The sequence below is a fragment of the Capsicum annuum genome, chromosome 3, assembly GCF_002878395.1.
Source record: "Capsicum annuum cultivar UCD-10X-F1 chromosome 3, UCD10Xv1.1, whole genome shotgun sequence".
NCBI lineage: Eukaryota > Viridiplantae > Streptophyta > Magnoliopsida > Solanales > Solanaceae > Capsicum > Capsicum annuum.
Window position 1 is genome coordinate 267,976,144 of NC_061113.1, and position 14,868 is coordinate 267,991,011.

General features: G+C 34.6%; 1 protein-coding gene across 1 annotated transcript; it reads left to right on the plus strand.

Annotated features, from left to right (window-relative positions):
* The first annotated feature begins 2,825 nt into the window (after window positions 1–2,825).
* LOC107861754 (serine-rich adhesin for platelets) lies at window positions 2,826–13,688 on the plus strand. Its single transcript, XM_016707116.2, has 12 exons — window positions 2,826–3,482; window positions 5,301–5,527; window positions 6,868–6,935; window positions 7,469–7,543; window positions 7,671–7,999; window positions 8,206–8,274; window positions 8,362–8,450; window positions 9,308–11,437; window positions 12,180–12,257; window positions 12,400–12,508; window positions 12,987–13,037; window positions 13,171–13,688. Exons 1-12 carry the CDS (start codon window positions 3,108–3,110, stop codon window positions 13,222–13,224), a joined length of 3,654 nt encoding a protein of 1,217 aa, XP_016562602.1. The 5' UTR covers window positions 2,826–3,107; the 3' UTR covers window positions 13,225–13,688.
* Window positions 13,689–14,868: the final 1,180 nt, after the last annotated feature.

The following is a 14,868-nucleotide window of genomic DNA, read 5'->3' on the forward strand; positions in this document are numbered from 1 at the left end:
ATTTATGTTATTTATATGAAATTCCTCAATCTCTAATTTAGCCGCAATTGCATATATCAATCTCAAACACAAAATATTTTCAACAATAATTTCGACACTTTTTATATCGTTCTTATTGTATTTTCGAATTGTCAGACACCTAAATGCTTCCAAAAGAATTGCAATATTCATCTTCTTGAATAAAAAAAATTAGTTTTTTTTTTTTTTTTTTTGCAAGAGATGATAAATCAGTGATTAGATTGTTTGTGATTTCTATTTTTTGATTGATTTCTTTTTTATGTATTGTTATTTTCAAAATTTGAAATAGTATAATTATTACACAAATTAAGGGATTTAGTAATCCAACATTAATGTTGTTGCATTAATTGCGTGCTAAATAAAAGGAAGATCAATTAATTTCCTATTAAAACGTCATAATTAGATTTTCATATACACAGGGTCTTATGTATATAACAACTGAATTATGTATATTAATCGGGAGTGAGAAGAAATTAATTAAGAAGATGAGAGAGAAGGTAAATATGTTTAATAGGATTGGAATTTATGTTATTTATACTAAATATTATGGCAGAATCCATCAATAGTCCTTTAAAATTGGCACGATTCTTCACTTAAATATCTGAAATAAGCCTCGCAAAGTTTGAATTGGGAAACGATTAGTGGGAACGTCTTTTGCCCCGTTGGACCCATGGTGTGTTGCACAACACAATCACATTATTATTTTTTTACCGTCTTAGCTTGAGACGAATCAATTATCAAATTTTTTTGTGATTTTAAGAAAAATATAATTCTCAAAACTACCCAACAAATAGAAAATAGTTCATTTTACAGTTTTTCTTTTAGAAAATTATAACCTCCATTCAAACAATGAAAATCTAAATTTAACCATACTACCCAATATAAGTCATGCTTGTTGAGTATCCATTCAATTTAAGATAATAAGAAATAGCTTCAATAAAATTGAAATACTAACACCACTAAGCGAAATGAAGAAATAAAGAAAAATAAAAAAGAAATAAACAACATATGAGAAAATTACAATATTATGTGAAAACATAAAAAAAAAAAATGTTCAAAAATGAAAAGAAAAGCTACATTGTAGCTGATACAGAATACACAAGATTTCTGATAATAGATGCACATGATAAAATTAATATCAGATATATTGGATGAAATTGATTTTGGATACACTTGTAAAATTGATATTAGATAAATACTTTCACAGGTATACATATATATGAAATTACGAAACTCAAATACATAAAAGTATGAAACTCGTATACAAATATACATAACATTATGAATCATCTATATTGCTATTTATAACCCAAAAACATGGACATATGTATAATTTTTCTTCACAATATTTTTCAATACGCCCTATACCTCTTCTCCAACATCCCCTCAAGAAAAGTTATAGGTCGCTCCAAGGCTCTATTTCCATCACATTGCTCGTCAATATGACAATGTATTTGACTATGTATATCATGTATTTATTGCACATCACTCATATATTTTTACTAATATACACGAATATACATGATATATACGGAATATACTAATATATACATATATGAAAAAAATGCCAGGCCATCAAAAAGCTTAATTTTTCACATTTTCTGACAATACAACAAAGTATATTACATGTGTATAGGACACAATTTCTTATAATATAATATAAATGTACATATGGGAGCTACACTAAAAATATATACAAAAAGATCCAAACTTCACAAATCTAATCCTAGAAAACCATCTAGAATAGTACCTTAAGTGAGTTGGATCACAATATATATTTAGGCGGAATCCATTGATCGCCCCCTAAAATTGATACGATATTTTTATCAAACACCTCGAGTAAGCATTGTAAATTTTGAATTGGGAAAGATTTAGCGGGTGGTTGGTCTTTTGCCTCGGTGGGACCACAATGTGCTGCACAAGCATAATCACGTTGTTTCTCTTTTATCATCTTAGTATGGACGAATTAAAAAGATTGTCATTTTTTCTGATTTTAAGAAAATCATAAGTTTCAAAAGTACCACACAGGTAAAAGAGGGTTCATTTTACACTATCTTTTCTTAGACATTTATAATTTCAATCAAACAGCGAAAATCTGAATTTAACGACACCATTTGATATAAACGACGTTTGTCGAGTATCCATTCAATATTCATCGAAATGAAGAAAATAAAGAAAGCTAAATAAGTTATAAACAAAATACGAGAAGCTATAATGATATGTGAAACTGCAAAATTATATTCGTAAATGAAAAGAAAAGAAGGAAGATAAATAGTAAAAATAATACATATTTTTAAAAATAGCAATAATAAATTTAATAAGTAACATTATAATTACATCGTATAATTATCAAAAAAATTTATTTTTTGCTCCCACATGTTTCATAATAAAAATATTTAGAAAGTCAAGTTGATCACAGTAACATTCACGAGATTAAAAAAATAATGGCTTAGAATTGAGTTCTCCTAATTACATTCAATTATACGATGATTAAATTAATCAGAACAAATATGTTAAAATATCTCAATTCAATCGCAATAAAGAATCTTTCTAAACAGATCTATGAATGATGGTAAGAAATTAGAATATAATCAATTTTTTCACTTTATATTTAACTATTAGAAAGGGAAACAGATCGCAATGAAGCTCATACTATTATATTTATCGACATTCGATACTCAGTAAAAATATTTATAAAAAATTAATCGCTTAAAATTGAGTTTCTCTAATTATATTCAATAATAAACAAGCAAAATGAATCAGTCAAATATGTAAAATACCTGAATTCGATTACAAAGTGCATCTCCCGATAGACCCATGAATGATGATAAAAAATTAGAATATGATCAATTCTTTTCCTTGAATGGTTTTCAATTTGCACGAGTTATCGATTTTATGTAACTGTAAATTCGAGTAAGAAAGGCGTGGGCCCACGTTACAAACAAAACCGAAAAAACCCAAAATCAGTGAATTTCGTTGACGGCTTCCCCTTTTCGCTTGTTATTCACTGTATCCCAAAAGGTCCGATTCCCTCTTTTGTCACTTACAAACAAACTCCATTCGGGTACCCGATTTCACGACCGAATATAATGTACGGAGGTTCCGGCAAGCTCGGCCGTGGCGGCGGTGGCGGAGGTCGTGGCGGCGGCGGCGGCGTTGGGAAGAGGAATATTCCGTCGCCGTTCCAACCACCGCCTATCCACCGGTCATCCCCTGCCTCCGCCGGTCGTTTTCCAGTTGGCGGTGCTGGTGCACCGCGCAACCGTGGTGTATCCTCCTCCTCGGGTGCTCCAGATGGAGGTGGAGCCGAGGAGACTTTTAGCCTCGTTACTGGAAATCCTTTGAATTTTGCTATGATAATTAAGCTGGCGCCAGACCTGGTGGAGGAGATCAAGCGAGTGGAAGCTGAAGGAGGTGCAGCCAGGATCAAATTTGATGCCAATGCAAAGAATTCCCCTGGAAATGTGAGTTTTTCTGTTTACTTTTATTTGCATTATAGGCTTATATCTAGGTAAAAGAACTTGAATTGGATTTACACATCATGTCTGTTAATGTACGGAGAGATTTTAGATTCAGAAGGCTGTAACAACAATGCAGTTATGCATATAAATGAACAACTTGTTTTACAGATCTGTTTGCAACTTATTTGTTTGTCTTTAGATAGATTTACCTAAAGTTAGCTTCTTTGAACATGTTGTGCTTAACTGGATACGTATACTGCAAGGGAGAAGATGGGATACTACAAAAAAAATTGTTGGGATTTTCGGGTAAACTTTGCCATTGGCTGCTATGTCCAAGTTAAATGAGTTGCCTCTTAGGTCTCCGTGACGTGAGCATGGAACACAAACGTTATACTGCATGTGTGGAGCAAAAAAGTTTTAGCATTTATAACCTCTAGCAGCTGGTATAAGATGATATCTTCAACGATAAGATTTGTAGGTTACCTACTTTGCAAGAGTAGACCGTTCAATTGAACCTCCTTTGTCGCGAAATTACACTCCCTCTATTTCAATTAGTTTGGCCTATTTTGACTTGGTATGGTGTTTCAGAAAATAATGAAGATTTTTGAATATTTTGGTGTTAAGTAAAAGATTTGTCACATGTCCCAAAATGTCCTTTAATTGTGTGGTTTTGCACATACAACAGGTAAAGGTCATTCTTTTTAAAACGGTCTAAAAAGGAAAGTAGGTCAAACAAATTGAAACGGAGGAAGTACCGTCGTAAAGGGTAAACTATTTTTTTGGTTATATATAAACATTGAATCCCTTTTGACCAAAAAGAAAATTCCAGCACAGTTGCAAAAGGGGTTCAAAAGTCAAGGGTCTATCGGAAACAACCTCTCTACCTCACCTCTGAAGTAGTAGTATGGACTGTGTACTTTCTACCCTCCTCGGACCCCATTTGGTGGCAATATACTGGGTATGTTGTTGTTGTAGTTGTAAAAGGGGTTCAAAAGACGCTTTAAGTTAAAGTTTACATCCCAACTATGAGATTCTATTATTTCTTGAACTTACATCAATCTCTGTCTCCGCCGTTGTAGTTCGTAGGATCCCTTTTGTTTTAAAGCTATGCATCCTTTCCTCGGTTGTGTGTTTTCTTTATTATATTTTCTATTTAGTAGAACAGGGAAATAATGAAGCAGAATAACTGTAACACCCTAGGCGAAATCCACATTGACAAAACAAGGGAGAGTTGCTGGATATATAAGAAAACAAGCCTTAGACCCTAATGACGCGTTTTAAATCCTTGTGGGCCTAGACCCAAAGCGGAGAATATCATTAGCGGGTTGGGCTGGGTTGTGACAATAACTAATTTTTAGCAATAAGATTTTAAAGCCTTTGAAATGGGAAATGTGCTTTTAAGGGGTCCATATCAAAGGATTTACTCCATTGTGCTTCGGGTGTTTTTTGATCTATCCTTCTAAATTGTCATTTTGTGTTTGTTCCTTAAAAATGAATAGAATAGACTGGGAGTATATTTTAGTGATTATCTTTCCTAGATCTTATACTACAGTGTCATAAATATGTATAAATATATATATATTTTTTTTCCCGATAAGGTACAGTGTCATAATTTTATACCACGACTTGCATCTGAATTGCCACTAAGCGGCACTTCTGATTGTTCCTTCTATAACATAAATTTTAGTACCTAAGTTGCTCTGTCGTCTCTGGTTATGCTCCTTATCGATTTTCATGTATGACTGCCTGATTAAGAACTTCTGACATCCATTGACTTGATCTTGAACTTATGCTGCGCATTACTGTGATTATGGTTATCAGGTCATTAATGTTGGTAGCAAAAACTTCAAATTCACGTGGTCGCGTGAACCAGGAGATCTATGTGATATTTATGAAGAACGTCGAAGTGGTGAAGATGGAAATGGTTTGCTTGTTGAGTCAGGTGGTGCTTGGCGAAAATTGAATGTACAGCGTGTTCTGGATGAATCAGTTAAAAACCAAGTTAGAATACGATCAGAAGAAGCTGAGAAGAAGCGTCATCAAAAACAGTATGTTTATTGCCTAACTCTTTTTTGGATAAGGATTTATTGTCTAACTCTGAAGTGACATATGAAAATGGTTGATTATTTATGGCTAGATTTATTAAGCTTCTCAACATTATACTGCTCAATTAGTTGATGTCCAAATAGATAAATGCTTCTTACTTGTTTGGAAGGGGAAGGTAAGGGGAAGAAAAGGGCTTAACGAGAATTGAATTTTGCAGTTTAGGATGCAAGGTGGGATGTGTACCACAGTTTGCTCTTAATCCTTGTACAATCAAGTTAATATCTAATTATTTGGCTTTCCAGACCTGTTTTCTCTTATGCTTTACTGTCTATGCTGATTGATCGGTTCTCTCTCTTGGAGTAGTTATGTAGGCCAAGTCATTAAAGCTTATTTAGCAAATTTTTAGGGATAATTGTTTCATCTACTCATTGTACATGCTCTTTATTTGATTCTGCCTAGTCATGCTGAAGTTTGTGATGCTATAGAACTAGTGGTACCACTATCATTATCAATGTTTAATTGGCTTTAAGATTCAGCAACTCACTTCCTTACTCAATTGCGAGTTGTTATGTATTGATTACGTAGAAGACTAATTTATTGGCTTATACTATCAACTAAACAGACTTCTTCAAAATCTTAAGCATTTTCCTGTTAGATTTTTATTTTTGACAAGAGGGGAGAATACTGGCTCAAATTCTGTTAAACAGCTTGCTAATGCATAGTTGACTGCAAAAATATGATTGATAAACCATTAAATGTCCACTTCACTAGGAGCAGCTACATTCTATCACTAACCCAAAGATGAGTTGATCTATAATGAGTGTTAGGTTGAAGTTCTGTTAAAGAAGACTGCCAACTCCTATCCAACAGTTAGATTTTTCGTTTGTTGAAAGAAATTAACTTGGGATTGTTGTTATAAACCCACACTCGAATTATCAAGCAGTGTTATCAAAGGGAAAAGTGGAAAGAAAAAGTGTGCAGAAACAATATTTATATGGATAAAGGAATAATTATTGTTTAGTGTTGCTCACTTCGAGAGGAAGCCTATGGTTGATGAGACATATGACCTAGCACCTTGGTACTTGATTTAAAGCGTGGCCTAAGAAACACGAAGTGCTTAACCTGTATTGCACCTAGCTTGAGGGCTTATGTGTGCCTCAAGTGCGCCTTCAACAATATTGTTATTGATTGTGAAATGCTGAAGAAAAATGTGTTAAGGCTTTTCTGATTTTTTGGAAAATTTCCTTTCTAGTTAAATAAAAAGTTTCTACAGTTACTGGCATCTTAACTGGTATTTGATATCCTCATTCTTGGTGTATGATGATATTTTTGCATCTAACAGAACCATTGTTTTGGACCATGGCAATCCATCTATGAAGAGTCAGGCTAAGGCAATGGCTGCAGCTGAAGGTATGAATCGTCATGAACATTGAAATTAAGCATTTGATAATCACTTCTCTAATTTTCCCTGGTTAAGATCTGGTATATTGCCCTTAAGTCTTACATTTGATTTTGATCCAATCTTTTTCATGAATTTTTATGAAATAAAATTTTAGCTTCGCTGTTGGTTTTTCTAAAGAAAAGAAATACAGCAAAAATAACAGAGGTAGAAAGATAAAAGAATAATACTTCAATGCAACAAAACAGAATACATTTGTTATTGACAGATAAAGACACATATTTAAAGAGTAGGTACCTAACTGAAAAATAGATAACAATATCCTATTTTTTAGCTTCCATCATCTACCTAACAAATAATCAAAAACCAATTCCTAAATACTAGGTCTAAGTCTAACTTAATAGAGTTACTGCAGTAATCTTTTGCTTATTGAACAGTTACCGTGGAGAACATTTGTTCCCTCCATGGATGATCTATAATGGCGGTGTTTGTTTAATTTCTGATACTGCAGTTTAACATAAATCTAACTCTTAGTCTCTTTCAGCTAATCCGTGGAGGATGGGTTTCAAGGAAAAGAAAGAGCAGCCTTTCAAAAAACGGAAGCCAGAGCCACCTCCAGGTAATTTCAGAACTGAAGTCTAGAGGTTTCTTATGTTTTCTGCTTGTAGTCCAGTCAGTGTTAGTATAACTTCATTATTTTAGTTGTTTATGTTTCCTGTCTTTTCATTGAACTTATTGGATTGCAGGGGTATCTTACGGAGCGTCTTACAAATCTGGCCCGTCCGCAGCAACTCAATCAAAGGGAAAGCCTTCTGCTTCACCTTTATCTTCTCCACCTGAACCATCTGGTGCTCCAACATCTCCATTTGGCAATGTCAATCTCTTGAATGTGATACCTACTCAAGCAATGACTAAGTCTACTATCTCTGACAAAGAAATTCCTAGCAAGGCGACATCATTTTCTTCACAGGCTAAAGTAAGGCGTAAAAGTCATACAGGCGCAGCGTCTACTGATCTGCGTAGCATGTTGATATCCTTACTTATGGAGAACCAGTCCAAGGGTATTAGTCTTAAGGTAAGTGTGAACAGTAATTGGACCTTTCTTAATTTAGCTAGCGATGTGGTGTAAGAGGTGGAGTGTAAGTTCAGCGTAAAGATGTCCTTTTCCCTTTGGTTTATTGCTCTTTTCTTGACATGGAGTACTTGGTAAATTCTAAAGTATATCTCTATACTGCATCAGATTCATCCTTTTTCCCCTTTTAATATCTTGTGGGTTCTTAGGCGGTGGAGAAAGCTGTTGGAGACATGTTCCCAAACTCAGCCAAGCAAATTGAGCCCATTATGAAAAAGGTAAATGGTACATGCTGTTGCTATAATTCTGGTAAGTATCCGTAACACAATAGTTATAACACTCCATACATTGATTTCTGGTGGCAGATTGCTATTTACCAAGCTCCAGGAAGATACTTCTTGAAACCGGAAGTGGATACTGAAAGCTTCCTGAAACCTGCCCCTGAAAGTGGAAGGTACAAAAGTTTCTCCAGGCTGTTTGTTATTTTGTTTTTGTCTCCTCTTCGAATCCAAATTGTATCTGTCTTGGAGAGACAAATCTAATCTGCATTTAGCACGAATAGTCACATTGAAGTCTCCCTAAGTACACCTGTAGGAGCAAAGAAACTTTCGACCGGAGAAAAACATAGAAGACGTTTGTGATACTATTAAGCAAAAATACCATGACATTTTCCCTCCATTTTGAGCTGGAACAATCTAGGAGCATATACATGTTTTTGATGTTACAAAGGTTAAAATATATTTTTGAATTCGTCCTTTCTTTCGATTTCCAATTTAAATGGTATGATGCTAACATACAGAGATATGATCTCTATGTATTTTCTTGGCCATTCCCCCTCGTGGGGGGTGGGGGAGAGTATTTCTGATCAAGAGATTTTTTTGGTCTTCTATATCTGTTTCATTTGATGATCTTCAATATTTTGGTTATGAACTATTTTCCCTGACAGCACAAGATCTACTTCCACAATAAAAAGAACAATATATGCATGCTTTCTTCATCAAGAAAAGATCCATGCATGTGTATGAATTGGTTTGGTTTGTGACCCAATTGCTTTTGCTTTAGTCAGTTGATTGAATTCTGTAATATGTTTTCCATATCACTCAAAGAATATTTATAGGTGTTGCAGACATTAAGTTAACTTGAAATTCTTATGTATCTTTTCTATGTTGGTGCTGCTGGGGCCACACTACTAGCTTATTATGTCCTTGATAGGAGAATCATTTTTCTGAAAAAGATTTGTGCTTTTATTGAAATGCTCGGTTCTGTGTTAACTGAAAATTTCCTGGCGCTGATGTTTGTTGTTCTTAACAGTTCTCCTGAAGATCATGGTCAGCCGTCATCTGCCCCTGATAAATTTGACCAGCTACCTGCTCCGCAGCCAGTCTTACCTGCAAAAACTGATAGCAGTGAGTTGGAAGAGGGGGCAGTGAGCGATTCTAGACCTCAAGAAGCATCTGATGCCAATGAAAAAATTGATATACTCCATCTTTCACCTGATCGAAGTGAAGGGCCTGCTTATAGCTCTAGCTCTAGTGGTAGTGGTAGTGATAGTGAGAGCAGTGATAGTGGAAGCGATAGTGAAAGTCAGAGTAGAAGCCGAAGTAAAAGCGTGGCCAGTGGGAGTAGCAGTGACAGTGAAAGTGATGCTTCTTCTAATAGTAAGGAGGCATCTGATGAGGATGTTGATATCATGAGTGATGATGATAAAGTCACAAATCAGTTGCGAGCTTCTGAACAGCTTCAATGTGGAACTTTGGACTTTGAGCCAGGTCAATTTGAGGTGGGTGAGAGGGAAGATCTTGATGTTGTTGATATTGTGGAAATTGAGGACTTGCCTGACAGTGGCCAAGTAGCTGAAATGGCTGTTATTCCCGACTCAGGTCATATGAGAGATGGTGAAAAACCTGTGCAAGAGATCCGACCTATATCATCTGATTCACATGAGGATAAACAAAGCCAGGCACACAGGGGCAAGCTTCCTCATGAAGCAGAAAATGTTAGTTACCAAAACCATTCTAGTGAAATTGAAAGAGTTGGCAAGGATAGCTTCAACCTTGAGCTGTCTCATAGCGTCCAAAAATCTCAAAAGAGTAAATCCAAAAGAGTGCGTGATGAAAAACGATTAGTTGATAAAGGTGACAAGAATAAGAGAGTAAAAACTCAGGACGCTATTCAGCAACACAATTCTGGGGGTAGGAACTCTACTTTTTTAGAGAGTTCACACTTATCTCTTTATAAGCCTTCAGAACGGCCTTATAAGGGCGTTCATATGCAGATGGAAGATAGAACTTCCAGAGATGTTGCTGGGGATTTTGATTCACAAAAAAGTCACAATGAGGCCATTTCTAGAAAGTTTGCTTCTGATTTTTTGCAGCCAGACCGGAGATATGTTGATTTCACTGCAAGGGGCAAAACTCTTACGGTTTCTGAGAGACCAATTAAACAAGGAGAAAGCACAGGGAATAATGCTAAGCACACTGAAAGAAGCCTTCAAATGAATGAAGGGTTCCCCTCACAGAGAGACAAGGTTAGTAGAGAATCACAAGATGAATACGGCGTTGTTAGTGATAAAAGGGAAAGAAGAATTTCAAAAGATGGTGTAGGAGACCCGCAAAAGACATCAGTTGATCCAAACCTCAATAAGTATGATAGCTCCTTGCCCGGAAATTCACCGAAGGATAATATGGGTAACACAGGGAAATCTTCTCTCATGAATGGACGTGGGCGCATGCTTCAAAGAGAGCTTTCAGACTTGGAGTTAGGAGAACTTCGGGAGCCTCCACCACAGGAAACAGCTGGTTTGAAAAAGCAGGTTGAGAGGAAAAGTTCATTTAAAGGAGAGAATAGACCATCAAGTTCAGATTATTGGAATTTTGAGTCAAGCAAAGGAAGAACTGCTGATACAAATGTAGCAGACTTTAGAAGATCATCTCCTCTCCAGTCAAGCTCTGTGCCTTCTGGCGCTCCAGATGGCTTATCTAAGAGGAGGACCCCTGAACGAAATGCTGAAGACTTTTCAAGACCTCACCAAAAGGTTGCCCAACCTCAGCCTCAACAGCCCCGTCCTCGAATTAATCAGAACGATGTGGGGTTCCAATATAATCAACTGGTGGAAGTGCATGGTATTAGGCAAATCGAAGAAGAAAGGAGCTTAGGGACTGGTCAGGAGGTCCATGCAGACAATCGCAGAAAATCCTCTGCTGGTGCACGGGAACAACATGACCTAAGACATGGTGTACTTGCTCCATCAGTTAAGCAGAACAAAGGGCAAAAGTCCAGTTTGGCAGCTGCGATCAATGATAAGCATAAGGATTCTTCTTTGTTGGGAAGCTATGAAGGTCACCAAAGGATACGAGAGTCTTCTCCTGATGAGATGAGTTTGTACTATAAGTATGAAAAGGAGGAAGCGGAACTAAAGGGACCAATAGAGAATTTTGCCCAGTAAGTTTTTCAATGTTTACTTTTCTACTGGACAAAACATTTTGGGGTTTATTGAAACATACAGGCATACTCCTTGCTTTTTAATTAATACTCCCTCCGTTTCAAAATAGTTGGCCCTTGTTGACTTGGTACTTCCCTTAAGAAAATATTTATTAGGGATTTATTTTACCAAATTAGCCTTATTAATTACTTAATTATGCTTTGAAAATATAAATTTGAGTATATACACTTTGTTTAGTCATTTAATGATAAGGTAGTATTGGAAGAACATAGTAAAATCCTCTTGATTTCATAAAAAGGACAACTAAATTGAAACAAATATTTTTAAAAGAGGGCCAACTATTTTTGAAACGGAGAGAGTACGTGAAATAGAGTACTCAAATGTAGTGTTCTAGTGGCAAATGCATTAGATACTTCAAGTCGTGTTCATTGTTAAAAAGTTTTGTTTTTGAAATCTTTATTGAAAAAAGAGAGTATAGACTTGGGTTCAAGTAGTAAATTTTTTGGTTACTGTTGATACAAAGTTACCCTTTTACTGATAAAAAAAGGTACTGTAGTAGTAAGTGCATTGGGTACTTCAGGTCATCTTCATTGTTGAGACCTTTATTCGTTAAATCATTACTTAAAAAATAGTAGATCATGTTGTGTCAAAGTAATTAATGCTTTCTGTACTTCCCTACCCCCTTTTTTGGTTGAAAAGCTTATTCTTGATGTTACTCATGTCAGTTTCTCCTTGTTTCAGGTATGAAGAGTATGTGCAGGAGTATCGGGAAAAGTATGATAATTATTGCTCGATAAATAAAATATTGGAGTCCTACAGGTTTGTTTCAAGAACAGAACTATGTTCATTCCTCATTTTTTCATGGAGATTATTTCTTCTCGACTTATTTGACCAACACCGTCTGCAAACATCTTATTTTTAGTTGTAGTTAATCTAATAAAGTTTGGGATCAATTATTTAGGAATGATTTTATGAAACTCGGCAAGGAGCTTGAGGTTTCGGGAAGAGACACACAAAGATTCTATGACATGTTGGGACAGTTAAAAGATTCTTATCGCAAATGTGGACCAGTAAGTTTCCTCTCAATATGTTTTTGAAATCAAGGATAAGCAGTTGGAGACTATACTCCAACAATTTCCTATGTGGATGTCCATTATGTTTCTCTTAATGTGATATCAGCTCTGATGCTCTAGTTCAAAAATTCTCTCCTGCATTTTTCTCAATGCTTTCGGATGCAAGTGTTAAGTGCGGTTCTTCAGTCTCTCTGGATAACAGATAGCCTAATGGTCGACATAATTTCAATGCACTCTGGAGACACATTTTTTCCTGTGATCACGTTTAACTTGGAAAACCTTTTTCTTTTACGGTTGAAGTACATTTTTTCCGTGATTCTGTTTACTTGGATAATCCTTTACTCTTCTCATTTGACTCCTTTAGCTGGTTTATCAGATGTATGTGTGTTCTTACTCAAGTGCGTTAGATGATCTATTGAGATTGCATTTTCTTTGGGATCTCTGACTCATCGGATTTACAATTTATACACTGCAGAGACATAAGAGATTGAAGAAAATATTTATTGTGCTTCATGAGGAATTGAAGGTACTTATCGGACCATCACTTCTGAACCTTAGTGCTTCATTTCCCTGTGATCCTTGATTGTTTTTCTTTTCTTTCTTCTCCTAGTTTTCTTCTTTTTCTATACAATTTCTGAATCCTTCAACTTGTTGTGCAGCATTTGAAGCAGATGATCAAAGAGTTTGCTGTTTCATATGCCAGAGATCCGTAACCAGGAAATTGACTTCTAACTCATCTTGCGTCCGTTGGTGAACCAGAATGCTCAGGGATTGTCTTTTCTGTAATATGTGAGATATTCTGCTAGAGAAGCTCGCAGAAACTGCTCTATCCCGTTTGTAAATGAAATTGATGATGGTGACCGATATAAGGCGTTAAGGTTATAGTTGGAGTAACCCATACAATGTGAAGGTTACTACATTATGTGTAGTCACTGTTTACTGGATGTAAATAGACTTGTAGAGTGCCAATTTTTTCTTTCCTTTTTCCATTCTTTATAGGGGCTTGTTTCCCAGTACATTTTGTAAATTTTTTGTGGAAGTGTTTCGGCTTCTGATTGTAAAATCGCTCCAAGGGCAAATTTTCCGTAGTTTTGTCATCATAGTAGATACTGTTATAAGGGCAAATTTTCCCTAGTTTTGTCTTCACGTTGGACACTCTTTGTGATCCTTCACCAAATTTTGATACAAACTGTTGTGCCTCGAGTAGGTTTAAGTTTCTGTTTCTCAAAAGTTTTGTTCGTCATTTGTAATTGTAACGAAAAACGAAGTTGCATGACTTACTCAAATGAATTCCAGATCAAACTATGTTCGTTTTTATTATCTTTATTAACATTACTTATTTTATGGATTTCCATTATTGGTGGTGATACAATGTCTGGCATAATGTCATGACTCATCTCATAATTTTGTGTTATTTTCTTGGGGGAGAAATATTTGGAAAAATCGAACATGTCTTTTCAAAGACCAGACAGACAAAATCAAAGAAACCGACATTAGTTAATTTCTCATATTGTCATAACTGTTGATAGTTTTCACAAAAGTTATTTTTATAACAAAAATATCATTCAACTATTACTTTGTTTCTTATATTATTTAATTAATTTTATCCTAACATTTTAAGCTACTAAACTCACTTAATTAAGTTTAAATTTAATGACAAATTCAGTATATTATACCACCTAATACATAACAAAAAATAATTTTAATATAAAAGCAATGGAATCCATCAAAATAAAATAGATGTTAAATAAAAATAGATTATAAATGGTAAATTTTTTTATTTTTTTTTTAAATATGTGATTTTACAGGACCATTTCTTTTTAATTTTTAAGGGGCCACTCTCTCCGCTTCATATTATTTATCCATTTTTCTCTACGCGTCAAATAAAAAATTATAAATAAAAAGGATAATTTACTAATTTATCTTATAATTTTTTAATACATTCTATTAGTGTTTTAATAAATACTAAAATTAACAATATAAGAATTGTTTTAGAACTTTATCATATTTATACTTTCAAAAAATATATATATAAAGATAAGTAATAATTTAATTTTAGTCTTATAAACTGACAAATAACTTAGAATATATGAAACAAAAAAAAATAGTTAATATTCTCCTTATTCTTAAATAAGTGAACAAAAGCAAAATATAAACTAATAATTTAATATATATGTTTTGAATTTTATTAAATATATACATTTTAATAATATAGAACTCATTGCTTTAAAAGATATTAAAATTCAAAATTCATAAACCTCAAATTCTGACTCCATAAGCGAAATATATATAGAGAAAAATCTATAAATAATATGGAATAGAGAGTGTCCATTTTTCTTTTAAATGGTCCTACAAAA

Coding starts and splice junctions, on each gene's coding strand:
- LOC107861754 (XM_016707116.2), top strand. CDS start 3,108: ATGTACGGAGGTTCCGGCAAGCTCGGCCGTGGCGGCGGTGGCGGAGGT. Junction 5,528..6,867: donor AAGAAGCGTCATCAAAAACA/GTATGTTTATTG, acceptor TGCATCTAACAG/AACCATTGTTTTGGACCATG. Junction 13,038..13,170: donor TGCTTCATGAGGAATTGAAG/GTACTTATCGGA, acceptor CTTGTTGTGCAG/CATTTGAAGCAGATGATCAA.